Below are 27727 nucleotides of genomic sequence, written 5' to 3' on the forward strand. Positions count from 1 at the left end.
TCTGTTTTTTTGTAAAACGACGGGTCACAGAGACAACTCTCTGACCAATCAGTGGTCTGCAGTGTTTACATGTCACCTTTTAATATCTGGAACCTCGGCGGAGGTGATACCGAAAAACTAGTACCGGGTACCAGATTCCAGGTCCTTTTTTGTAATGGAAAGTCAAAAAGGCCGAGTCGAGTTGAGCCGATACCATGTAGTGGAAATGTGGTAAAACAGAGCTTTTGAGTAAAACCCATTCTCTTATTAATTCTCAGAATTTCGCTTTTTTTTTTTTTTTTACAACTTTATTTATAATTTTTCCCATATCAACAACACTGGCATCATTAAAGCACTTCTTACAAAACTTGTGAACTTGCCCCCCCCTCCAGAATTTCCCATTTTGACCCAAGACTGTATCTTGGAAACTACAGCTGAGCAGCATTTCTTTATTAGTGACTCAAACTTGGTAAACTTTCTCTACTTTATTCTGGAGGCATTTTACTGTAGACTAGTGGAATCAGTGGATGGAGGAACTAGGACACCATCTGACGGCAGTAATTTGCAAAATGGCCGTTACCATGTTGGCTTTTTGAAGCAAGTGACCACATTTGGACAAGAATCCAGAACTTAGGGGTCAAAGGTTAGGCAATGTTAAGCTGTATCTTCTTTTTTTTTTTTTTTTTTTTTTTTTTTTTTTTTTTCTTTGTTTTGACCCGCCACCACCCCCCCTCTTTGGGGGACAACTTTATTATTAATTACAGCTTATACTTAACAAGTGACCAGTAACAATTTCAAGTTTATACTCCTATTGACCTACATTCCTTGCTAGTATATATGTACACAGAGGAAGGGGTTCATATAAACAAAAGTGCACAGGGACGAGACTTAACAAAGTGGCAGATTGACACATGACAGTGGTACAGAACAAACATAAGACAAGACAGTAAGGATAGGACAGACATAAGACGGGACAGTGAGACAGGACAGACATAAGATAAGATAAATGGACAGACAAATTAAGTGGTCCCTCTTATTGATGCTACTGTCGATCAGATGTATTGCATTGTTGTAAGTGTGGTGTGTGTGTGTATATTTATGTTAATGATGAGTGGGGGTGAGGTGTGGAAGTTAAATGCTGAGACAGAAAGTGGGTGTTGGGGGGGGTTAAAGGGGCAAGGGGATATGTATTCTGTTCTGATGATATATGCAGTTTTTGGCTATGTTTGTTTTAAGAAAGTTATGAATGGGTTCCAGCAAGCCCGGATTAACCATATGGGCAACTGGGCAATTGCCCAGGGACCCGCGACCTCTGAAGGGCCCTGGGTAGCTCGGGCATAACGAAAATATCTGGTTATCTTTTGCTTATAAATGAAACTGTCCGCTGCCCGGAGCCATTGCACTGCACAGAAACCCTGCTCCTGCTGTCTGTGACCGTGAGCTGAGACCCTCTCCTCATTGGTCAGTCCAAAAAGCGAATCAGCGGTGATGCAAATCAACGTACGTGCACTGAGCGGGATGTGAGACGTCAAGAACTACGCGACATGTATGCGACGTACGCGAATCAAAACATTGCAAACATGGAGAAGCAGCTAAGTGGGAGCGCCAAACAAAAATTAAAAAAGGAGAGGGACATTAAAAAAGCTGAAAATTTAAAGAACATACCTAAAATAGGTAATTTCTTTACTGGATACTTTGGAAATTGTTTCTTATTTATTTTTTGTGAAAATGGAAGACACTTCCCTCTCTTTCTAATGTAGTGGATCAATTTTAGATTATACTGATGCTAATGTGTTTTGTTTTCATATCATCATTTGCAAGTGAGTGGCCTTGACAAGAGGCTACAGTGGTGCACTTGTAGTTCTACGAGCATTTACACATTTGTACATCAAAATGCATTTGATGATAGTTAGATATTGAAGTATGGGGTATATTTACATATATTCCTGGAATTTATTCTGTATTTTGCCAGATTATAGGGATCCCGGGGTTGTGATGATGGGGCCCTTGAATATTGTTGCCCAGGGTACAATGAAGTGTTAATCTGGCCCTGGGTTCCAGTTGTTCTCAAAGGCTGACATAGTGACTAGTGACCAGTGGAATTAGTGGATGGAGGAACTAGGACACCATCTGACGGCAGTAGTTTGCAAAATGGCCATCACCATGTTGGCTTTTTGAAGCAAGTGACCACATTTGGACAAGAACCCAGAACTACAGGAGCCTTAGGGGTCAAAGGTGAGGCGATGCTAAGCCGTATCTTAGTAACTCGGTAAATTGCTGAATTTAATCATTCAAGTCCTTTTACAGTCTTGACAGTGGAATCTAATAATCACAACAGTGGTGGAGCTGTCTGGAAAAACTGCCGTGTATTAAATAAACAGAAACTCCGACAGCCCAGCAGGTGTGAAAGCTGTCATACCCACCTGTCAATCAAAACTCAACATGGCTGATATCAAAGCCCTGATATTAGATTAATGGAGGAATAATTTATAGAGGGATCACCAGATCACTTATTAGAAGCTCTAGATAAAACATGAGACTGGAATGAGTCCTGGAAATAAATTATTGACTTCAGTGTAAGTCTGAGGGAGCATTGGCTTTTTGGAGGTACCCCTAGTGGCCATCAGTAGTATTACAACTTTAATTCTTACCTCAGTATTGTCTTTATTTTTAGCTGTGGTCCTTGCCTCTTGCCCTTGAAATATTTCTTATCGTTGGTCACTCACAATTAAAGGACCAAGAGTCATAGTTGTTCAAAACATACACATAAATTAACAGTTTTAAAGCTATGGGATATTTATGGTGACTGGAATTACTTTCCATCCAATACTACCAAAATCTTCTAATGTAAAAAGTAAAAAAAAACAGGTAAGTTCACAGAACAGGGGTGTCAAACTCATTTTATTTCAGGGGCCACATAGTAAGTAAGTAAGTAAGTAAATTTATTTATAGAGCACTTTTCACAGACAGAGTCACAAAGTGCTTTATCAATTCAAATCAAATCAAATCAAATCAGCCCAATATGATCTGAAGTGGGCCGGACCAGTAAAATAATAGTATATTAATATATAAATAATGTCTATTCCAAACTTTTTATGTCTAACTTCCATGTTTTAGAGCACAGGTGTCAAACATGCGGCCCGGGGGCCAAATCCGGCCCACTAAAGGGTCCAGTCCGGCCCTTGGGATGAATCTGTGAAATGCAAAAATTACACTGAAGATATTAACAATCCTTTTAGTTCAGCTTCCACATTCAGACCAATTCAATCTCAAGTGGGCGGGACCAGTAAAATACTATCATAAGAAGATAGAAATAAATGTTAATGTACATATTGTCATGTGTTTACACCAAAACAAAGTATAATTTCACAAAAAAAAAAAAAGTGAATAACCTGAACAAATATGAACAACCTGAAATGTCTTAAGAGAAGTACGTGCAATTTTAACAATATTCCGCCTGTTACTAAATGTTTTGTGTCTTTGTAGATCCACTGTGATCTCTAAGTTATAATATACATGTGGAAATGATAAACTGAGGTAGAATATTGTTAAAATTACACTTATTTTTTCAGTTTTTTCATGTTATTCACATTGTCTGAAAGGATAGTTCGTAGATGTAAACGTTTTCATCATGTAATTTGACTTTTTTAGCTCTAAAACATAGAGAAAAGTTTGGAGTTGACATTATTTATATATTATTATGTTATTATTTTACTGGTTCGGCCCACTTCAGATCTAATTTAACCTAATCTGGCCCCTGAACTAAAATGAGTTTGACACCCCTGTTTTAGAGCAAAAAAAGTTAAATTATATTATGAAAAGGTTTCCATCTATAAACTATCCTTTAAAAAAATGTGAATAACATGAACAAAATGAAGTTTATTAAGAAAAATACCAATACAATTAACAATACCATGCCTCAGCTTCTCATTTGCACATGCTCATTACAACTTACAGATCACAGGGGATCTACAAACACACAAAACATTTAGTAACAGGCAGAATATTGTTAAAATTGCACTTCATTCTCTTAAGACATTTCAGGTTGCTCATATTTGTTCAGGTTATTCACATTTTTTTGCGAAAAGGATAGTTTGAGAATGTAAATATGTTCATGTGATTTTATTATTTTACACTAAAACAAAAAGAAAAAATTGGACTTGTCATTATTTATAGGTAATTATGATAGTAATGTACTGGTCTGACCCACTTGAGATTGAATTGGGCTGAATTTGGCTCCTGATGTAAAATGATTATTAATATCTTAAAGGTGGGGTGCAAGATGTCTTACTAGAGCATTTTTTTACTATATTGTTTAAAATCCCCTTCATGTCTGATTACAACCAATTAATTAAATGCTCTAACATAAAAATTTAAAAAATGTAGTCACCTGTGGAATGGACAGGACTGAAAAAACACCATCCAATTATTTTAAGCGCCCATTCGAAATGATTGAACAGTGACATGTCTATCAAACTAAACTGCCAATTGTCCCCCCCCTCCCCCCTCCCCCCTCTTCGTGCATGAATTGTGCATTGTCAGAGGCTTGAAGCACTTGTACTGGAAACAGAACCAGAGTCAGAGCTTGGCTATATTAGTTATATGAGAATGGAAAGTTCACCGGCAAACTGTTTTGTCACTAGCATAAATTATTAGGAAATGTAACGTTAGCCAGATAGGTATGAACTGGGCTGTTCTGTAAGAGCGGGGGTGTTGGAGGAGACTGAATGAGGTATGCATGGATCGAGGCCAGAGCTGGGCGAATTGTTTTGGTGCAGCGTTCATGAACCCTCGAGAACAAGCATTGCGCATGCCAGTACAAGATGTCCTCGGGTTACGAACGAGTTCTGTTCCTACGCTGGCGACGTAATCCGAATTTCCGTGTAAGTCGGAATTAACCCTTTAATACCCCCTAAATACCCCCTAAATCTCTAAATAAATATCCAAATACATGTATTACGGGCTGTGTCCTTAATAATGGTCGCCACGGTCGACCGACTGAAGCCTAAGGCTTTACCGATGTTCATCGGCGTCTCGCCTTTCTCCGACCTTTTGATAATATCCAGCTTCGTTTCCATCGTAATGGCTTTCCTCTTGGCTGGACCAGCATCGCTAGAAGATCCTGCTTTGTTTTTTGGGGCCATGATTTGAAAACGGAGGGTGAAAAAGGCGAGGATACCGAGAAAATTACGGAGCACAAACACAGACACTCTAGACTCAGGCGTCGTAAAGTCGAAACAGCGTAGGTCGAGTACCGCGTAACCCGAGGACCTCCTGTACTCTGGAGGCGTGGCTTCAGGGGGATGTCTGAAGAAAGGGGTTTGGACCAAGGTTATAATAGTTTTGGATTTTTCATTATAGTTTAGTTTTATTTAGTTTTGACTTTCTTTCTCTTATTCAGTTAGTTTTAATTAGTTTTCAGAGCAGGTTTGCTAGTTTCTATTAGTTGTCATTTTTTTCTGAATGCTTAGTTTTAGTTTAGTTTAGTTTAGTTTTAGTATTAGTTTCAGTTTTTTCATATATTTTATCTTCCTCACCATCCTATTCAAATAAATTAGTGAGGTTACCCTGGACACTTTATTTGGGGGTGGGGTTAGGGAGGCTCATTGACTGAGCACAGACACAAACACATGTACAGTACCATGTATAAATTCGCTTTAGCATGTTGGAGGGGGTAATGTAGGTGGGGGTGTGATCCATACACAACGTCACTTACGTGAAAACGAAACTGAAACTTTCCACACTTTCATCGTTGGCCTCCCGACTTCTATACCTCTGTTATACCGCAGATGTTAGATGAAATGTTCACGTTCTATCCTATACCAACATTGACAAAGACGAAAACTAAGAAAATTTTATACATAATTTTTATTTGTTTTAGTTAGTTTTGTAAGCACACAATACAGTTTCAGTTGGTTATCATTTTTTTCTTTTAATTCGAGTTTTTATTTATTTCAGTTCACAAAAATATTTTTTCAATTTTAGTTTTCGTCATTTCGTTCGTTTTCGTTAACAATAATAACCTTGGTTTGGACTTATGAAAAATGTAGCTTGCTGGAAATGTTTTTCTAAGATCTTATACCCCACCTTTAAGTGAAACTTTTAGCATTTACAAATTCATCCCATGGGCTGGATTGGACCCTTTGGCGGACCCACAGATTGTACATTTGACGCCTGTGTCATAGAAGGACATCTTATTTACGATCTGAACTGTCTTAAATAAAACTAAGATGTCAAAATTGAAATCGGTGTGTCTAATCACCTACGTTTCTGATCTAGTAGATGTTGGTCTATATGAAGTACACCTTACAAAAGAAAATGTGTCATTTTTTCAGAAGTACAAATTAGCCCGCAAATGTCTCGACGGTCACATAACCACGGCAGCGTGTTTGACGCTAATGAGGCTGGTGTCCTGCGGAGGGTTTTCAGAAGGAATTGCGTCGGTGACAACCTTGTTAGTCAAACATCAAACTTGAAACTTAAAGAAACAGCAGAAAAGAAGTCATTTTGAGACAGCAAAATGAGGTCTTTCCTGTTATATTACACAAGTCCAGTACTGTCTAGACAACGCTGAAGAGAGAAAACTGTCAAACTATAGATGCGCCTATAGATGTGTAAAGTAGCTAAGACATCAAACCGGCAGCAGTCTCATATTCTTTCAAACGTCAAGCCCAAAACGCTTCTCTTGTCCTGTGTTGTGTGAGGTTTGCTGCTGTAACTCAGTGACTCCGCTTTGTGCTGTGCAGAATCTTTGTTTTATTGCATTTCTGTCTCTCCAGACATGAAGGGAGGTAAAGGAGAAAAACCTGAGCCTTCCATTGTAGCATTAAATACCCCGGCTTGAAGGTGGCGAGGAGAGAGGGGAAGGACAGAGGATCAAAGTGGATGAGAAGCAGATTGAAAAGAGATAGAAAGCAATAAAGAGAATGATGTAGTATTAAAAGAGGGATGAATATCTGAACAAAATGAAGGCTGTGTATGAGTTAAAGAAACAAAAAAACACCTTGTATTCTCCGAGCCGTCTCTAGTCTCTACAAACATTTCACATAAAACATTTGAATTTGCACAATGAATCTATTCTGATTAAACATGTTTGATATTTTATTCTTTTTTCTCCATGTATTTAAATCTCAATTTTCTCCTAATATTTCCTGATATCCCGTAGAACAAAAAGAGCACTGAGAGCTTAATTGCATAGATTTACAAATGAACCTTCGCTCTGAGATGAATCTAGGCTGGGAGAGGGCTTATTAATGATTAATTTCATGGTAATTTGAAGCAGATGAGACCTACAGAGGAGATGGGGAAGAGAGTTGGGGTTGTGTGCAAATGCTAGACATACAGAAGAAGTCCATTTAAATTACCTCTAATCATATATTCATATTAGATTCACCTAGGACTGCTCTTATCGATGCTCTTCGTGTCAGCCATATTGAAAGAATACATCTCTTAGTTCAAGACTGAAAATTAAGATGAGACAGATGTGACTGGCAGTAAGTTACAACAGCAGCTTCTTTTTTTTTTTTTTTTTAGAAATATTTACCTGTTGAGATCCATCCCTCCGCCTGTATATCCAATGATTCCAATCATCCTTTTTAGTTCTTTTTTTTTTATTTTATTCAATGTAATTTTATAAGATAAACCACACTGTAAAAAAAATCCTATTTTTTTCATGGAAAAAAAACTGGCAGCCGTGGTTTCCAGAGCAATACTGTAAAAAACACATCCAACTGTAAACATATTTACAGAGTAACATGTAGATTTAACACTTTAAACATGCAGATTTAACACTGGATTAAAATGGTAAATGGACTGCACTTATTTGGCACATTTTCTACACCTTCATGGTGTCCAAAGCACTCTCCAAAACCACCAGGTCCAACTGGGAACAATTTAGGGTTCAGTGTTTTCCATGGACACTTTGACATATGTACAGTCAGAGCCAGGATTCGAACCACCAACCCTTTGGTTATTGGACGAGCCGCTCTACCAACTCTACCAACCCATTAATTTACAAGTTTAAAATGTTACGTTGTTAAATGTTTACTTTTTTAAATAGCTTTTTTATTAAAAAAAAAAAAAAAAAAAAAGAGAGAGAGAGAGGAAAAAAAGAGCAAATATGCCATTATTTCAACATTATGGTCTTGCAATTTTAACGGCACCACAATGTTTTTCAATTTACAGTTTTATTTTCTAAAAACAATAGAAATGCATAATTTCTACTTACAAATCTGGTTTTGTGAACATACTCTTCCTGTAAAAACTACAGCTATATTTGATTTAATCACAAAAATCTTTTCAGGTAAAAAAAACTTTGCATTGTATTGTCACTTGCAGTTTTTTTATGTTGCAATTTTACAACTCTTTGGTGTTAATTCTACAGTCATTTTTTACAGTGCACATGTGTCTGCCATCCTCGTCACATGTTGTTTTTGTGAAGTTCTCTCAATAAGTTGATGTCCAACGATGTCTTTTGTGTGGTCAGTACAACCCTGACCTTCGATCATCAACATCTAATCAAGTCATGTTTGATGTTAACAATTTTTTTTTACCAGATTTGCAAAAAAAAAAAAAAAAAAATCCATACTGTCCTTAGATGGTCATGTTCATTAGAGTGGACAGCAATGAGGTCAGACCAAGGTTATTTCATTGTTTTATTGCATCCAAGTGAGCCTTTTTTTGCCATGTTTGTGGGCATATAAAACTGTCGCTGACCTGTTGTAGTTTACATATAAAAGGGAACAACTGGGAGGCATCTAAAAAAGCTGCTGTTTTTTGGATGTTTTTGGGATGCTATGAATGGAAGCGTCCATCTTAATTTATATTTATAAAAGAAAAAAACTTCAAATATTGCAAAAACTTCATATATGTCTATTTCACAATCTGCTAAAGTCACTGAAAGGTTCACTGTCCAACAAATCCGATAACTAGGAGTAATCTGATAATTGCCATCAGATGCAATGTAGTAATCAATAATCGAAAATCCAGTCCATTATTTGATTTCTTTCAGAGTATGTACGTAGGTTATGACATAAGAAGTACACTTCCTGTCATTTTCAAAACATCCAGTCTTGTGTTGTTGACCATGGCAACACCTACAGTGTCAGTGTTAGCTGTCCTAATGTAGGAGCTAATAAGGCAAGGCAAATTTATTTGTATAGCACATTTCATGTACAGGACAATTCAAAGTGCTTTACATAAAACATAAAAGCATCACAGGAGAGGCATAAAAATACATTTAAGATGAGAGAAAGTTAAAATATAAAAACATTAAAATTAAAATAGACATTAAAATCATCAGCAATACAATGTGATTTTAAAGTTCATTTAAAAGACATTATTTAAGAGTTTTAGGGAAAGGTGCAGTAAACAATAATATTTTCAGGCCTGATTTAAATGAACTGACAGTTTGAGCAGACCCCAGGTATTCAGGAAGGTTGTTCCACAGGTGAGGAGCAGAAGAACTGAACGCTGCTTCACTTTGTTTGGTTCTGATTTTGGGAACACACAGTAAACATGTCCCTACAAAATAGGTCACATGTTGCTGCTATCCCTCATTTCATTTTATTGTTTGTTTACCATTTTCCTTAGGCTCACTTTGTTGCTGCATAACTTCCGTTTATATAGTTTTTTTTTGTTTTGTTTTGTTTTTTTACACATGCGCAGATGTAAAAAAAAAAAACTAAATAAATCAGATCAATCTGTATGTATGAGTGAGGACATCGGAGTATTGGAGAGGAACCTAGGTGTGTTCATCTGATTTCTCAGAATCAGATAACTGCCATTATCGGATAAAGCCTACAGATTATCCTGTTTACATAATCACTTGAATAATCTGATAACTCCAGAAATCAGATAATGATGAGAGTATTGGTGTGCATGTAAATGGAGTCAGTGTCTAATATTAAAGTTGCAAATGAACTATGGGTGGCGTGGTGGCGTAGTGGTTAGCATTTTTGCCTCAGCAAGAAGGTTGCATGTTTGACTCTCAGTCCAACTGGAGCCATTCTGTGTTGTTCTTTTTTGGGTTTCTTCTGGGTCCTCCAGTTTCCCTTCCTTTAAAAGCAGGTTACATAGGTTAATTCTCCTTGACTAAAGTGCAGATGAAGATCTGGAGTTGGTCCCCGAGTGTCTTCAATGGCAGCTCACTGTTACACGCTAATGGCTAATGCGAATGCTAGGTACACTGTGTAGTACGGCCTGATCACAATCAAGGGTACCAGAAAGGGTGCACATATAGATATGAAAAAATAAAGGAAGGTCCGCACAACCTGTGAGCTCCCAAAACATTTATTCAGCAACGTGACGTTTCAGGCTGAGGCTCTTCATCAGACTGAGGACAGACAGACTTACACTGGTGTTTTATATACAGCGTCTAGTCACAACACGTGACCTGCAATGTACGTCATTTTAGAGAAGCAGAAAAAATTCTTTTAAAACTTTTCAAACATATGATCAGTTATAAATGATCAAGAGTCATATGTTTCAAATGACCATAAATACAAATTACATAGGTGTTTTATATACAGTGTCTGACCACAATAGCACGTGACCTGCAATTTACGTCATCTTAGAAGAGCGGAAAATAACTTATTTGACCTCATCATAAATCGTCAAATGTTTCAAATGTCTACAAGTCCAAATAATTTTTAGTGATCAGACTGCTTTGCATTCATACATTTATAAACAGGTATTAATCAAATTTCTTTACATTATTCAGGTCCATGTAATTATACTGTCCATCTAAATGTGGTGACAAACACCACAGCATGTGTGCACAGTTCTTATTCCCAAATTTACAAAAGCAGATTTACAAAAATACATTTACAAAAGTAAAAACAAAAGCAAAAAAAAAAATAAATGTTTTGGGCAACGTTGATATAGATAAAAAATAATAATGCTCTATCAAAAAATCAGACAGGCCATTTTATTTGTCTGATATTTCTCTTTTAAAGTCCAAAATTTTTTTGTATTATGGTGTCTAAAATTTCGCAGGCTTGTACCCCTGTCAAATCAGAAATTATTGGGTGTACAGACACTCCAGCCTAATAGCCTCCATATTTAATGCCTACAAAGATATACAAATGTTTCAGCACTCAGGATAATCATGCATTGTTTATTGCATAGATGTCATTTCCAAAGCATACATGCTGAAAAATTCCATATATTGACAGAAACAATAAAATTAGACCCACATATTTTGATATGGTGTACGGACTCTACAAGATTGGAATGGAAATCTGGCTTACCACATGGTCACATCTGTGTTAGATCTGTAACTAAGTCTTCCTGGTACAGGAGGAAATAAACATGTGTGAGCAAGTTATAACAATATATCTATACGGCATATACGCCATATTATTGATGGAAGTATATTGGTGTACGGACACTACATGAATTTTGGTGAACAACGCGCCATTGAAAACATGCGGTTTGACGTAAACATCCGTTTGACACATTGTTCCCAAATTTTCTGCAGCCAGGGAACATACCAAAATCTGTCTAGTTGTGCATATTTAGTCATAATAATACTGAAATAACAGGTTCCCATTCTATTGTTACAATTAAAGGGCTGTAAAAGAAGGGTTTTCACAACAAAATGGTTGATTGTCTTAATACTGAAAATAAGAATTGATGATCAAACAGTTGTTCAACAAAAATGATCAATAAATGAAAAGCAATGTGATGTGTGTATTTTGGAATAAAAAAGACACAGGAGTTGAGTAGGAATTATTTATTGTGTTACAAAACATTATGTACAATAATTTGGCTCTCTTATAACAATAAAATTGTGCACATGTTTTCACGCTCATTGGGCCGCCGTTTTATCAGTTTTTATCCAATTTTCTTCAAATTTGGAGGATTGTAAGATCTAGTAATAAGATAGCCAAAGAAACATTTTGGGAATGGTTTTGGGGGTATCTTTTTGCAATACTGATTAATAACTGATGCAAATATACTTGTACGCCTTGACTGTGATCAGGCCGAGTAGGATGAGTGAAATGCAGATGCCGAAATAACCCAACTCCCATACTGTCACATACGGTGTCCACAAATACCATGAAATGCATTGAGTAGAGCAAGATTTTTTTGTTCGCTATAAGTGAATATAACTCTGTCCACGCACAAACATAGGTGATAATGATATACCTTAACGCTGGATGCTATCTGCTATGAAATAAGAAAGAGAAGACTCAGAGATACTGTAAGAATATAGCGGCCTCTGTGAAACATTAAACTGCTCCCTCTGTAATATATAACCTTCTATTACAACCCTAACAGTTTGTCTAGGGGGGGCACTGGGAGTAACATAAAGGCTTTCAGCAAATACATTCCTAATATGCAACACTGAACAGCTGAAATCCCTGAGAGTAGATGAAATTAATTTTATTTACACAGAGTTAGAAGAAAATAACAACTACCAGTTAAATTAAGCCACTAGTTGGGGAAAACACAGTAAAAAAAAAAAAAAAAAAAAAACGTTGCAAAGAAGGACGTTGAGGTCTCCAAGGCCATAATAACAAACAAAAAACCCACACTTACCTAGAAAGGAAACTAAAAACACTGGCTGAAAACAAAAGATAAAAATACATGAACTCCCTGGCTGACCAGAAAACCGGAAAGAAAGTAATAAAGTAAATGATGGAGAACCCCGAAAGCTTCACTCACAACAGTAAAAGGATTCTACACAAGCTTCAGAAGAGAGAGCGAACCACAGCTCCATAAAAAGACTGAACTTTCTAATAAACACCAAGCACAACAGCATCAGGTGTAAAGGCAGTTCCGTGGCCAACAGGCATGTCGAAGTGGATTTGAGGGTTTATATGGACTTCAGTAGTGACCAGAGGCTCAGATGGAGAAGGGTGTGGTGATGAACCTAGAAGGAAGGGCATGGCAGACCGAAAACACCAAAATCTCTACTTAATTCCTCAGTTTTTTCCTCCTCAGCTCCTTGATGCTGACCCGGAATTCAATGTTGGTGGCTACGCTTATTTAAGATAAGATAAGATAAGATAAGATAAGATAAGATATTCCTTTATTGATCCCACAATGGGGAAATTCACAGTGTTAACAGCAGCATAGAAACATAAACATACACATTCACGTAAAACAGACAGTCATATAAATTTGAATAAAAGAAAAAAAAGTGTTAAAAAGGAGAGTGCAAATATGCTTTGGTATGTAGTGCAATGGTTATAAATATAGAAAAAAATATATATATATAAATATTATATATATTAAACTGTTATGCAGAAGATTTACCAAAGTTTTTTCAGCGTGTTCTGTGTTTGGTTATTATACCTGTGAAGTGTAAAAGAGGCATGACACATGTCCACATTATATTATGTATATGTACAGAGTGGGGAAGCAAAATTTACAATGAACATTTAGTTGTTTTTTCTCAGCAGGAACTACGTCAATTGTTTTGAAACCAAACATATATTGATGTCATAATCATACCTAACACTATTATCCGTACCTTTTCAGAAACTTTTGCCCATATGAGTAATCAGGAAAGCAAACGTCAAAGAGTGTGTGATTTGCTGAATGCACTCGTCACACCAAAGGAGATTTCAAAAATAGTTGGAGTGTCCATAAAGACTGTTTATAATGGAAAGAAGAGAATGACTATGAGCAAAACTATTACGAGAAAGTCTGGAAGATACTATCAAAGAAGAATGGGAGAGGTTGTCACCCGAATATTTGAGGAACACTTGCGCAAGTTTCAGGAAGCGTGTGAAGGCAGTTATTGAGAAAGAAGGAGGACACATAGAATAAAAACATTTTCTATTATGTACATTTTCTTGTGGCAAATAAATTCTCATGACTTTCAATAAACTAATTGGTCATACACTGTCTTTCAATCCCTGCCTCAAAATATTGTAAATTTTGCTTCCCCACCCTGTACATTTATAATATTTTTTTTGTTATCTTGCTCTGCACCGAAAAGTATTGAGCCCTAATTTCCTTGCATTTTACGCTGTGTATGATTGTGCAATGACAATAAAGACTTATCTATCTATCTATCTATCTATCTATCTATCTATCTATCTATCTATCTATCTATCTATCTATCTATCTATCTATCTATGAGGGGAGGGGCTGAAAAGTTCATAGCCTGACTAAGAAAGACTTATTCCACAGCAATGAAACTTGGCATACATTAAATTCAACCTTTCCTGATACTAACTGCATGGTTTCCTTCCAGATAAACCCACATTAGATAAATAATTTAGGACTTTAAAAAGTAGTACTACAGACATTTCATGAAAATGCTTGCTTTTCACGCCTCCCTCGTTCTCCCTACCCCTCTTGAATTCCTCTTCCCAGTTTTGCACAGTTGATAAAGCTGGGGCATCATCCCCTATAGCAACCATGTCAGCATGAATGTCCTCGGGGGCTAACCCCTTTTTCTGCAGACATTTGATAAGACCACGGTGCCACGGATGATTCACGAAATGTCTCTGGTACTACTTTTCAAAGTCTGAAATTATTTATCCAAGGTGGGTTTATCTGGAAGGAAACCATGCAACTAGTATCAGGAGAGGTTGAATTTAACGTATGCCAAGTTTCATTGCTGTGGAATAACTCCTTCTTAGTCAGGCTATGAAATTTTCAGCCCCCCCTCGTATCTATCTATCTATCTATCTATCTATCTATCTATCTATCTATCTATCTATCTATCTATCTATCTATCTATCTATCTATCTATTGTTATTCATGTGCAGTATAATCACCTGAAAATGGGAATTTTTGTGTTTTTATTGCCTTAGAACACAGGTGTCAAACATGCAGCCCGGGGGCCAAATCCGGCCCGCCAAAGGGTCCAGTCTGGCCCTTAGGATGAATTTGTGAAATGCAAAAATAAATATTAAGAAATTAGCAATCATTTTAGTTCAGGTTCCACATGCAGACCAATTCAATGTCCAGTGTGTCAGACCAGTAAAATTTTATCATAATAATCTATAAATTGTCACAACTCCACATTTTTCTCTTTGTAAATGTAAATATTTCCATGTATTTACACTAAAACAAACTATAATTTCACAAAAAAATGCGAATAATCTGAACAAATGTGAAGAACCTGAAATGTCTTAAGAAAAATAAGTGCAATTTTAACAACATTCTGCCATTGTGTGTATTTGTAGATCCACTGTGATCTGTAAGTTATAATGAACATGTGGAAATGATAAACTGAGGCAGAATATTGTTAAAATTACACTTATTCTTTCAGTTTGTTCAAGTAATTCACATTGTTTGAAAGGACAGTTTGTAGATGTAAACATTTTCTTTGTTTAATTTTAGTTTTTTCACTGGAAAATATTTTTTCACTGGAAAATATAGAGAATTTGGCGGGCTGGATTTGGCCCCCGGGCCGCATGTTTGACACCTGTGTTCTAAGGCAATAAAAACACAAAAATTCCCATTTTCAGGTGATTATACTGTACGTGACTAACGATAGATAGATAGATAGATAGATAGATAGATAGATAGATAGATAGATAGATAGATAGATAGATAGATAGATAGATAGATAGATAGATAGATAGATAGATAGATAGATAGAAAAAAAATGGATAACTGAACTGTAAGGTGCAAAAATAAACTGAAATGTTCAGAATGATGAAGGTGCAAAATGAGATTTAAGTGTATTTCTATCCCATTTCACCAATTAGACCCTCCTAAATCCTCCCAAACCCTATCTAGTCTTACTTTAAGTCTGAAATGTTACTAACATCTAAAGTTAACCACCCTTCTTTCGATCGAACTCCCTCATAGTTGACCGTTACTGTCACACTTGAGTAAAATCAGAAGATCTGTGCTAAAACCCCACACGCTTCATTCCTCCTCAGTAATGGAAAAGGCAAATGTGAAGTTGACAAAGATGTAAGAGGACAGAAATCGGTGTAACTCTACACTTTACCGACTCTGACAATCCAAACAAAAGAGACAGAAAAAAGTCATCCTCACTCTGAGGCGGAGTGTGGGAAACGTTTGTGGGTGAATTTAACAGAGGAGATCTAACAAATCTCACTGAAGGAGGAAAAGGAGGTACTCAGTGGGAACGTAATGCACTCTGTGTTGCGTGAACACATAATGGTATTGAAAGGGATTGTGAAGCAGCACATTTGTAATGACTTTGGTGTTTGTTTCCACAGTATTGCAAACGGTCCTCCCAGTCTCGCCAGGGCAGCGTCTCCGAGTCCAGCTTCGCACAGTGCAACATCAGCACCACGGTGTCCAACAGCTCCAGAGGCTCCTCCAAACATCACGGGTATGACATTTGGGAACACATTTGAATAGGCTTTTCGACGCGCGATTGTACATACACACAGGGTGCAATTTGTTGGGGGATGGGGTGGGGGGATCAACCCTACATCCCTACTTCTGCTCAATGAATTTCCCCTCCTCGGGCGGGGGGGGGGGGACAACCAACCAACTGAAATACCAGGCAGGTTGTGACAGTTTTTAACACCTACACTACCAGGCAAAAGTTTGGACTCACCTGGTTTTTCTTTATTTTTATGACTATTTTCATTGTAGATTCTCACTGAAGGCATCAAAACGATGAATGAACACATATGGAATTATGTAGTTTAAAAAGGTGTGACAAAACTCAAAGCATGTTTTATATTTTAGATTCTTCAAAATAGCCACATTTTGCTTTTATTACTGCTTTGTGCATTCTTGGCATTCTCTTGATGAGCTTCATGAGGTTGTCACCTGAAATGTTTTCCAAAAGTCTGGAAGGAGTTCCAAATGATGCTGAGCTCTTGTTGGCCATCTGTGGTCCATCTCATGTCATTTAAATAAGAAGGTGAGTCCAAACTTTTGCCTGGTAGTGTATATCCTATATTACTGGCACCAACGTTCACCTGAACCGAACTGTCGGCAGTTTCAGAATTCCCACATGTCCCGATGCACTAGGGCGTCATAAAGCGGGGGTAAATGTGACAAATTCATGGGGCCCAGCATTTGTGTGGGGGCCATAGAGCAGTGGAGGGGATCCAGTGGATACAGGGTAGAAGTTGTGAAAATGTCGTGTAAGATCTGCTGTATAATACAGGGTGTATCAAAAAAATATACACATTTTGAAAAATTACCCCCAGTTCCGCATTTGATAATTTTTGGAATTTTCTTTTATGGACGTCGGTAGGTGGGGGATTGGTGGATATTTGTCCAAATTTAGAGACCCAGGTTTTCACACATGAGTGAGCAGGGGCAAATTGCGCAATCTAAGTTAAAACTGGTTTGCACGAAGTAGCGGTGGGATTTAAAACCAATCAAAGGTCATGGGAGGGGAAAATGGGCATCCATCTTGTTTTCCACAAAATTGCCAGGTTACAGGTTAACCCTAGCCCTAAACCTAACTTGGCCTGTCCTTAGTGACATTTTCAGGCCTAAACAAGTTGAATTAACTTTGAAAGGCAGGAACAGCTGCCATGGGTAAAGAAATGAAACTGACATGGTGGCTAAAGTGTTAATGCTGTAACCTGGAAATTTTGTGGAAAACAAGATGGATGCCCATTGTCCCCTCCCATGACCTTTGATTAGTTTTAAATCCCACCGCTACTTCATGCAAACCAGTTTTAACTTGGATTGCGCAATTTGCCCCTGCTCACTCATGCGTGAAAACCTGCGTCTGTAAATTTGGACAAATATCCACCAATCTTCTACCTACCGACGTCCATTAAAGAAAATAACAAAAAATATCAAATGCGGCACTGGGGGTAATTTTTCAAAATGTATAGTTTTTTTTTATACACCCTGTAGAGCAGGAGTGTCAAACTCATTTTAGTTCAGGGGCCACATTCAGCCTAATATGGTATAAAGTGGGCCAGACCAGTAAAATAATATAAATAGTAGGATAAGAACTTCTGAGTAAAAAAAGTAAATTCTGTAGCGAAAATTTTTATATCTACAAATTGTACTTGAACATAACATGAACAAATATGAACAATCTGAAAATTTGTTAATAAAACGAATGCAATGTTAACAGTATTACACCTCAGTTTATCATTTATCCATGTGAATCACAACTTAGAGATCACAGTGGATCTACAAATACATAAAACATTAAATAGAATATTATTAAAATTCCACATACTTCTCTTAAGACATTTCCGATATTCACATTTTTTGTAAAGGCTAGTCTGTAAATTTCAACATTTTTGTGCAATTTTACAGTTTTTTTTATACTAAAACAAACAGAAAAATTTACAGTTTTCATTATAGCTTATTATGATAGTCTTTTACTGGTCTGATCCACTTTAGACTGAAATGACGTAAAGTGATTTTGACATCCTTGATTGTTAATATCTTCAGTGTAATTTTTGCAATTCACAAATTCATCCCAGGGGCCGGATTGAACCCTTTGGCGGGCTGGATTTGGCCCCCGGGCCGCATGTTTGACACCTGTGCTGTAGAGGAATAGAACCTGGCAGTTGGATGTTGAAAGTATGTAAAATTTCACTTTCGTTTCACGGCAGCGTTAGTTACGTTAGTCATGGACTGCACCTCCAAGTATATAACTCCTGTCCCGCCCCCCGCTCCGACCCCTCCACCCTCTTTTTTTTTTTTTTTTCAAATCCCACCCTGCATACACACACAAGCGTATTTAATGTCAGACAGGAGGTGCAACAGTCACAAAAACAATCAAAATGCACATTCTAACAACGACAGACGACTTCTGCGCCCCTTCATACAATCAAGCATAGACGCAGTGAAGAGAGAAATTGAATTATCCACATTACGGTGCAGCCAAAGCTAATTGCTGATTTACGGAAGGATGATAGTAATTATAATTAAAGCTATAAACATGTTAATAAGCATATCTATAACAGTCATGAACAAAGAACAGATAAGACAGAGATAAAATGAGAAGCACATGCGCAAAGATTTATGAGGCAGTACAGATGTGGAATTCTCACAGCTTTTTTTTTTTTTTTTTTTTTCACACCGCTGAGGGATGCGCTGAGCTTTGGTGTGTTCATCAGCAGGCACACTCGAGTTCCCTTTTTTTTTTTTCTTTTTTTTTGCCAAGGCTACATTTTCTGTTACAGTACACATGAGCAAACACATTCAGGGAACTGAGCCAAAGAGTAGGGAGCTCCTGTGCACATCCTACCATCTTTTAGTGCTTTCTTGTTATACTTTGCAGGATTTTTTTTTAATGTTTGGGTTAGATAAACTTCTATCACAGGTATATGTTTGAAAGCGGGGGGAAATTATGGAGTTACATGAAGGAGAACTTTATTTTACACTTTGGTTTACCCAGAGGAATATGTTAAAAAATGCACACATAACGCTTCTTTAACTTAACTCTCTTTTATTTCCATTGAGTTACACGTTTTCACAACTGAGAGCTTTTCAGTGCACCTGTGGTTTTCTACTTCTGACTGTAGAGCAACTCCACCGGAGCAGCTGGGGGTTAATCACCTTTTTTCAAGGGGCTCCAAGTATTAGATGAGAGGAGATTTTCCCAGACAATCCAGAAATACAATCACACAACCTTACAACCCACAAACTCTGGTAACACTTTCCTTTGGCCCTTTCTTGCTCGCTCTTTGTGAAGAACCGAGTCGATCACAAGATTATTTAGTCTGTTAGTCTGCTCTTACTACAAATAACCACCTTAAGAGTGTGATCGGGCTCTCCACTCGCATCAGCTCAGGCAGATATTTGGATGCTATTGAGTTGGGATACCTCACTGCAAAAAGAACCAGAAACAAACAGGCCAAGACTAACACCGTGTTTGGGAAATGTCTTGTTTTAGTACCTTTATGTGGATCTCTACCAGCACTATTTACTGCCAGGCCATAAGCTTCCACTTGTTACAGATAAAAAGCCCATATTTAGAAGGAAAGTTACCCCTAAAACAGCAAAAAGGAGTTAAATACAACTGAAAAGCATAGCGCTGCAGGTTTTTGGGTGCTTTTCTTCTTGCGCTTATTTGTTTTTGAGGGTGCAAATAACCATAAATATAAATATTCCATATACATTTTGTTTGAGTACATGGTTTCACATTTTCTTGCCCCAAATTTACATAGAAATTGAATGTGGACAAACCAAGGAACTCATTTCACTGATAGCAGGAACTTACATCGAAGGTGACGCAGGACCATATTCCAAACATTATAACATGTGTGAAGTGTTAAGGTTTAATTCACAACCTCCTAAAATTAATTAGCAGAGTTGGGGGTTTAAAATAGAAGAAGAAAGCATTGATACCCAGCAGTACCCCAGTGATCCAATTAAAAATTAACAGGTTTTGGAAGTCTACTGTTAACCATGGTAAGAATGTTAACATTTATTGTATCTGACATAAAAATAACTTCTACACTTTCCTTTTTGTCTTTTAGAGGTGGTTCCATGTCTCACAGCCCAAGCCAGAGAACTCGGGCAGCCCATTGGTCAGCTCAGCGCAGGACCCCACCCATATCCAGAGGACGACTAAATCCAATCGGAGGGTCCAAGTATTCAGGCCCAGCCTACCAACACCTACAGGAAGTGGACTCGTCTGAGAAGGAGGCTGAAGCACAGAAAGGGTGAGGAGGCTGTATTAAAGACACGTTTCACATCTCAAATGGCTGATTTTACTGATTTTTATATTAAATATGACATTGTAATTCACTTGTAATTTTATTTATCATTGTAAAGGTGCTAGTAGTATTTGGAATATACTATAATGGGTTATTTTCTGTCCATTCCGTGTTCTTGAAAAAAAAATCCTAACCCTAATTGTAACCCCAACCCTACCCTAGGAATGAATTTCGCTCATATCAATGGCCAAAAAACAAAACTTCCTATCTGCAAATTTTAAGATTTTGAGTTTTCACATTAAATGGTGAGAACAAGGATAACTCCACATTTTCAGTCTATCTGCAAGATAATCCCGCCCTTTCTTATGACATGAAGGTCACCTGACAAAAACCTCCTAGACCATACTATAATAAAACTAAATGTTTTTTTTTTTGTTTCCTACAAAAAATGATTTTTTCAGATAGGAGGTTTTGTATTCTGGCCATCGATATGGTTTTTAAATCTGTTTTTTATTAATTTTACTAATCAAAACAACCACTGGTTGCATACATTTCGTCACTGACCAGTGTTTAGACATTGATATTTACACAGTTCAGCCATAAAATTGTGACCACTGACAGAACAAGTGGTGATAATATTGATTATTTCATTACAATGGTTCCTTTTACTGGTTTGGAAATACTAGGCAAGTGAACACTCAGTCCTCGAAGCTGATGTGTTGGAAGCAACAAAATGTGCAACATAATGATCTGAGTGACTTTGACCAGGTCAATATTGTAACTAGGGATGCAAATTATCGATTAATCCATCGATCATTAGTTGATTGACCTTATCGATCAATTAATGATTAATTGATAAGCAGCGATTTTCCTGAGAACCTGAATTTCTCTTTCGATAGGGTCTATAAGAATAAAAGCTAAATAATGTTTATATACTTCATGAAAAAGCATGTCATATTCCTTAATGACTGATTTATTGTACCATTGGATACAGTACAGGCAGTGACATTTATGGAGTAGAACTAAATAAATTCTGCAGAGAAATTCAATAAAAATAAATGGATGTGAAGAGGGGCAGTTTAGAAGAAAAGGGCATTTCTGACTTTGCATCACTACCTGACACCATGGAATGACATTTCAACAGAGATGCCATCAACCCCCCCCACATCCCCACGCTATTTTCCCGTGGCCACCGGGGTGAACTCAGGACATACCTGTGGACCGGATCAGGAGCCTGGAGGATGTTTTCAACTTCTGTCTCACTGACCAGATAGTCCAGATGACCGTGGACTAGACCATCCTCCAGGGAAAATGCTCCATCCGCGACCAGTCCAATACCGACCCCACATTTGTGCGTGTATTTAGGTGGGGGTGTACCACTCCCACAAACAGACAGGCCGGTCTGTGTTTCGTTCCACCATGTCCCTAAAGCCATTCTAACTCATCAATGCCATGATCTGGTTCGATGACCAACTATCCCAGCTGTAGCGTTAGTCAACTTCAGCGATGAAGCCTAGTTTGGGCAGTGGCACCTCCTACTGTCAACACCACACATCCCACCGTGGAAAAGGGCAATTAACCGATAATTAATAATTTAATCAAGCAAATTCTTATTGAGAATTAATTGACTGTCAATTAATTGTTTACATCCCTAATTGTGATGGTGATGACTGGGTCAGAGCATCTCCACAACTGCAGGTCTTGTTGGGTGCTCCAGGTCTTCGGTGGTTAGTACCGACCAAAAATGGACTAAGGAAGGACATCCCAATCTTAGTTCCAATCTGTGGGAGGTGTTGGACAAATAAATCCAATCCATGGAGGTCCATCTCTACCTCCAGGACCTCATAGATCTGCTGCTAACATCTTGGTCCAGATACCACAGCACACCTTCAGAGGTCTGGTGGAGTCTAGGCCTCGGGTCAGAGCTGTTTTTGTGGAAAAAGAGGGACCTACACAATATTAGTGGTAATAATGTTATGATCCCGTAGATCAGGGGTGTCAAACTCATTTTAAGTTCAGGGGCCACATTCAGCCCAATTTGATCTCAAGTGGGCCAGACTAGTAAAATAATAACAGTGAAAAAAGTAAAATTACATTATGATCAGGTTCACATCTAAAAAGTTTCCTTAAAATTCTGAATAACATGAACAACTTGAATTGTCTTAAGAAAAACAAATGTAATTTTAACAATATTCTGCCTCGGTTTATCAGTTTATCATTTACACACGTGTGTTACAATCACACAAAACATGTTGTAACAGGCAGAATATTAGTAAAATTGCATTTACTCTTCTTAAGACATTTCCGTTTGTTCATATTTGTTCAGGTTATTCACATTTTATAAATATTTTCATGTAATTTTACTTTTTTACACCAAAAAAACAAAGAAAGAATTTGGGGTTGTCATTATTTATAGGTTATTATGATAATATTTTACTGGTTCTGACCCACTTGAAATCTAATTGGACTGTATGTGTCTATATGTGGAACCTGAATTAAAATGATTTTGACACCACTGATTGTTAATATCTTCAGTGTAATTTTTGCATTTCATCAAATTCATCCCGCGGGCCGGATTGGACCCGTTGGCGGGCCAGATTTGGCCCCCGGACTTCATGTTTGACACCTGTGCCATAGATGCTCTGGTTCTGTTCTTGTTCTTTAGATACTTTTGGTAGGTTCGAACCACTTTACATTGGGAATGAACAAGATCTGGAGAGGTCCTGACTCAGTGATGTGACCACCACAATGTCACACTTTTCAGAGTTACTCAGATCCCTCCTCTTGCCCATTCTGTTTCTAACACATCAAATAAATGTCCACTTTCTGCTTATTCTATCCACCCACTGACATGTCCCATTGTAATGAGATAATCAAAATTAATACCACTTTGTCTGTCAGTGGACATAATGCTAGGGTCAATACATAATAATAATGAAGAACTGTCACTCAAAGTTACTAAGATGGACAAAGGAAGATGTATAGATGTGTCGAAAACCTTTAAGACCTTCAGTCTTGCAGGTTTAAAGGAAATTTTTCTGTTTTTCTCTTTTTTTTCCTGTCTCTGCTTCACTTCTTTTAGCTATATCCCTTTGCTGACACATTTCAAAGGAAAGCACTAACTGAAAAATACAAGCCAGCCATGGACAAAGCTTTGGATTTCATTTCAGTTGGAGATATTTCAATGCCAAATTGATGGGTTTTTTAAGGTGGAAAACAAAACAAAAAACATTTGCTGCATTTTTTAACATTCCCTACTCCCCCACCATCCTTTTGTTTTCCAATCTGCTGAGCAAAGATAAAAACAAGGTCATGTTATATTGTGGTCTGCACTACAATGGCATGAGTTCAAAGCAAAAGCTTCTCCTGGTGTTTCTGCTTTTACGGACATGATATAGGCAGCACATCCAGATCACAGCCAGATTTTACTCTGGCCCACTCTCTGACATGGTTTTGTGCCTGCTCTCCATTCTAATTCTCAACTTTCTTTAATGTAATGGCTTATCGAGCAAAGCAACAATTAAATCCAAGCGTTCAATAGTTGCACATTATGGGTTATCTCAGGAGACGCTGCATGTGCATACAGTAGCAGTCAGGTGAAATGCATACGATCATTGTCAATGATTACCAAGACATGTAATCAGTGGAGAAATCCTGCCATGCACTGACCCAGTTCTGGTGGGTCAAGAGTCAGTGCTTTACCCACCTGGACTGGCACGGCTCACTTCAGGCGCTCAGGTCCCAGTGGTACCGGCTCAGGATAAAGCTCCACATGACCTACATACATACTAATACAAAAAAGAAAGAGGAGATAGACACTGCTGAGAAAAAAACCACACTTCCACATACCCTAAGCTTGCATGAAACATGTCTCAAATCAGTGGTGTGTCTATAGGGGGCTATGCCCGCCCTGTTTGATCTGAGTACTTAAGTTCCCTTTTGTCTCAATGGTTATTTAAACAGGATATTTAACACCTCATTTTTGTCACTATCTAGGGATGCTTGAGCTGTATAAACCCTCCTGTCCTTAAACCCCTGTGCCACTCAAGCAGTTTTTCTTTCTTTTTTTTTTTTTTTTTTTTTTTTTTTGGGCCCTTTAGCCAGATCTGGTGTCTGCTTTGCCTTTATGTCCAGTAAAAAAAAAAAAAAAAGACATAAAATCAATCCTCAACTAACCATCTGATGCAGTGCTCTGGTTTAACCACAAGGCACCAACTTGAAATAGGAACACAACACCACTGATGAACACTAGTTGCTGGCTCCCGAAACTCCCATTAAAAACTACTTGGCTGTAATTCTTTTACCAGACTCATTAAGGTCTTAATCCCATTTGGATCCTCTAATGTGCACTGGTGGTCCTTTGGTAAATGATCACTGTTTTAATCATATTTTAGGGCTAATAGAAGACTGTCATGTCTGTCAGGTTGGCTTTTACTGACAGGTGTGATTTACAAAATACATAAATGAAACGATGTAAATGAAAAGTATAATTCAAAATTATAGAATATAATGACTGTTTTTTTTTTTTTTTTTTCCCACAGAGCCTTCTATTGTAGTAATAGTTAACAATTTACACCACCAATACCTTTAAAGGACTCCTGTTTGTATAACTTTGCTACTTAAGCTAATTCAGTGTTGCTTTGGGACCTCTATGATCTACCAGCTAGCCTGCCAAACAGTGTTTATTTAGCAGTAACATTAATAATTTAACAATTTGTGTTACGATTTAGCAAGTACCAGACAATACCTTGTGGCCTTTAACACAGAGCATCAGCAGTGTGGCCTAGTTAGCAATAAAGTAGCAGTTTGTGTTAAAGAACTAAAGCAACATCTAGTTTAACCTCCTAAGACCCACTGTCCACATTTGCGGACAAGAGTTTCACAACTTTATACAAAAAAAAAGAAAACTGTCCACCACCAAGGACAGTCCATAAATTTTTTTAAAAAACTGCATCTGAAAAAACTGTTGCATCATGATGTTCCCAATATTGGGACTTATTTAATAAAAAACAAAAGAAGCTTGTACTTTGCTGACATTTCCTGGGTTTTAGGAGGTTAAGGTGCAACGGCTCAGTGGACTGCATCTCTCATTTCATTATCGTCATCATTTATCTACAAGGCTGTTTTGGACAAACTACCCCCATATCTCTGTTGCCTCCTGTCTCCATCCACAAGTGGATACAACTCTTGCTCATCACATCGGCTCCTCCTTAGAGTCCCCAGAATCCACTTAGAACTTGGTAAAATGGCTTTCTCCTATGATGGACCTTGGTCATGGAAAAATTTGTAAAACTCACTTCAGCTTCAGCATTTCATTACCTTGGGTGAATTCAAATCTGTTCTGTCTTACTGTCTAACAGAAGTGTGTAACTGCTATCCTTAAACTGGTTTTCAGCTTTTTACGTTTTTAGCCATTTTACACTGTCTTAATTGTATGTAAGTTTTAAACTCCTAGTTCATTTGTTTTGTACTGATGTGCCTCTTGGTCAGGTCTCCCTCAAAAAAGAGATTTCATCTCAAGGGACTTCCTGGTTAAATAAAGGCTAAATAAATAAAATAAAATCATCAACACGCCACCTAAATATTGTCCCACATTGCGAATCCTGAAAGAGCAGGACAACACCCCTCAATATGGTCACTTCTGGCTTTGAAGAATAAGATGGCATTGGGAAAAATGTCACACTGGAGGCGTCAAAACCATAGTCCACTTACCAGAGGCCACTTTTTATGTGCAATCTATTAGTTGGTCCAAGTATTGTCGTGTAAAATTTACTGCCACAGGTGGGAGACCTCTTTGGTCCCTTTGACACTCTTCCTCACTGTACTCTGCAATGTTGAATTTATGTCTCTGTCCTCCCTAATCTATGTAGCGGAGCTTCGTCAAGTAAATGCACACAGAGTCAAGTCAAAGTCAGAGATCGAGCAGAATTGGAGCCGCGTAAAGTGTTTATTCATGCACAAAATAAACACTGAGTTGATATCTGCAGAAACAACTGACTTCGCTCTGGGAGACGACTTTTATATTGTCAAAAATAGGTTGGGTTTAGCTACAAACCATACTCATTTTTTATCATATTTTGAACATTAATCTAGTCACATCGGAAAACCCCCTTTTTAGCTTAGGGTATGGTCGTTTTGGTGTTTGTCAGGATTGGTCAAAACATGTACATATGCAACTAATTTCCAGTATTAGTTTATCATATATTAACATTAAACTTTTTCCCAGAAAATGTAAATTATTTCCCAGAATGTCCAAAATTTCCACTCACGTGTACTTTTTTTTGTACACCGCGTTTGCCAAAACTCTCCATGAGCTCACATGTTCTTTCTGCCCGCCCCGTTTTGTAACTTTCCACAATTTCAAGTGTTCTTTCGATGGCTTCACATGTTCGTTCTTTTGTGGGTCTCCCAGGAAAAAAAGTCAGCTACTCTGGTACAATCCACACATTCCAGTAAGAATAACTTCTGGCATTCAAATGAATACAGGTGAAATATTTTTGAATACAAATTGAATACTTTTGATTAAAATACTGATTTTTTTTAACACCACAGTATCTCTGTCCCAGATAAAGTTTCCAAAGTTTTTTTGCACAAGTTGTGCCCATGTTATCAGCTCAGTAGTCCTGTAATCAGCTCCCTCTGATAGAAAGTAGAGGTGTTTTGTAGTCTAGTCAGGCTCAATGCTTTACCCTGTGGTCAGTTTACATGTCCTTTAACTTGTTGAGTGTCATCCCTATTAGTCACAAAGTCCTATTGTTGACTTTTCTGCAGTCAGTCCTTGCTCTTTAACTGTCTTCTAGTCGATTCAGGTATCCCGAAGCATCCTCTGGACACTCTAAGTGCTTCTGAAGTGCCCCTTCTGGTCACCCTAAGTGTTTTCTGGTCTGCCTTAGTGTCTATCTGGGCAGCCCAGGTGTCCCTCTAACTGCCCTCGATAAGCCCGAGTCTATTATCTGGCCTGTTGTCAACCCAAATGACCCTTGGTGAGTGTGACCGCCTTATCTACGCAGCACAAGTTGAGACCTCTATACGGCATGAGTGTTGGCACAAGTGTCTCTCATGGGTCCTCGGGTCAGCTGTTCCACTCAGGTCAGCCGTGTCCCTTTTTCAGTGTTTCATTTTTGTCCCCCACGTCTCTAGAGCATCTGTGCGTGCCACCGCAAAGGATGACTGCTGCTTCTCATCAAAACACACACCAAATGCGA

At 37.8% G+C, this 27727-nt stretch overlaps 1 protein-coding gene across 2 annotated transcripts in view; it reads left to right on the forward strand.

Annotated features, from left to right (window-relative positions):
• nrg3a (neuregulin 3a) overlaps positions 1 to 27727 on the forward strand; it is a 1091065-nt gene that overhangs the window by 1047083 nt on the left and 16255 nt on the right. For both annotated transcript variants that reach the window (XM_030156113.1, XM_030156114.1), the window contains 2 exons: positions 16140 to 16255; positions 20343 to 20528. In XM_030156113.1, the coding sequence (XP_030011973.1) occupies positions 16140 to 16255; positions 20343 to 20528 (302 nt within the window). The remainder of the gene's footprint in view (positions 1 to 16139; positions 16256 to 20342; positions 20529 to 27727) is intronic.

The sequence above is a fragment of the Sphaeramia orbicularis genome, chromosome 15 (assembly GCF_902148855.1).
Source record: "Sphaeramia orbicularis chromosome 15, fSphaOr1.1, whole genome shotgun sequence".
Taxonomy (NCBI): Eukaryota; Metazoa; Chordata; class Actinopteri; order Kurtiformes; family Apogonidae; genus Sphaeramia; species Sphaeramia orbicularis.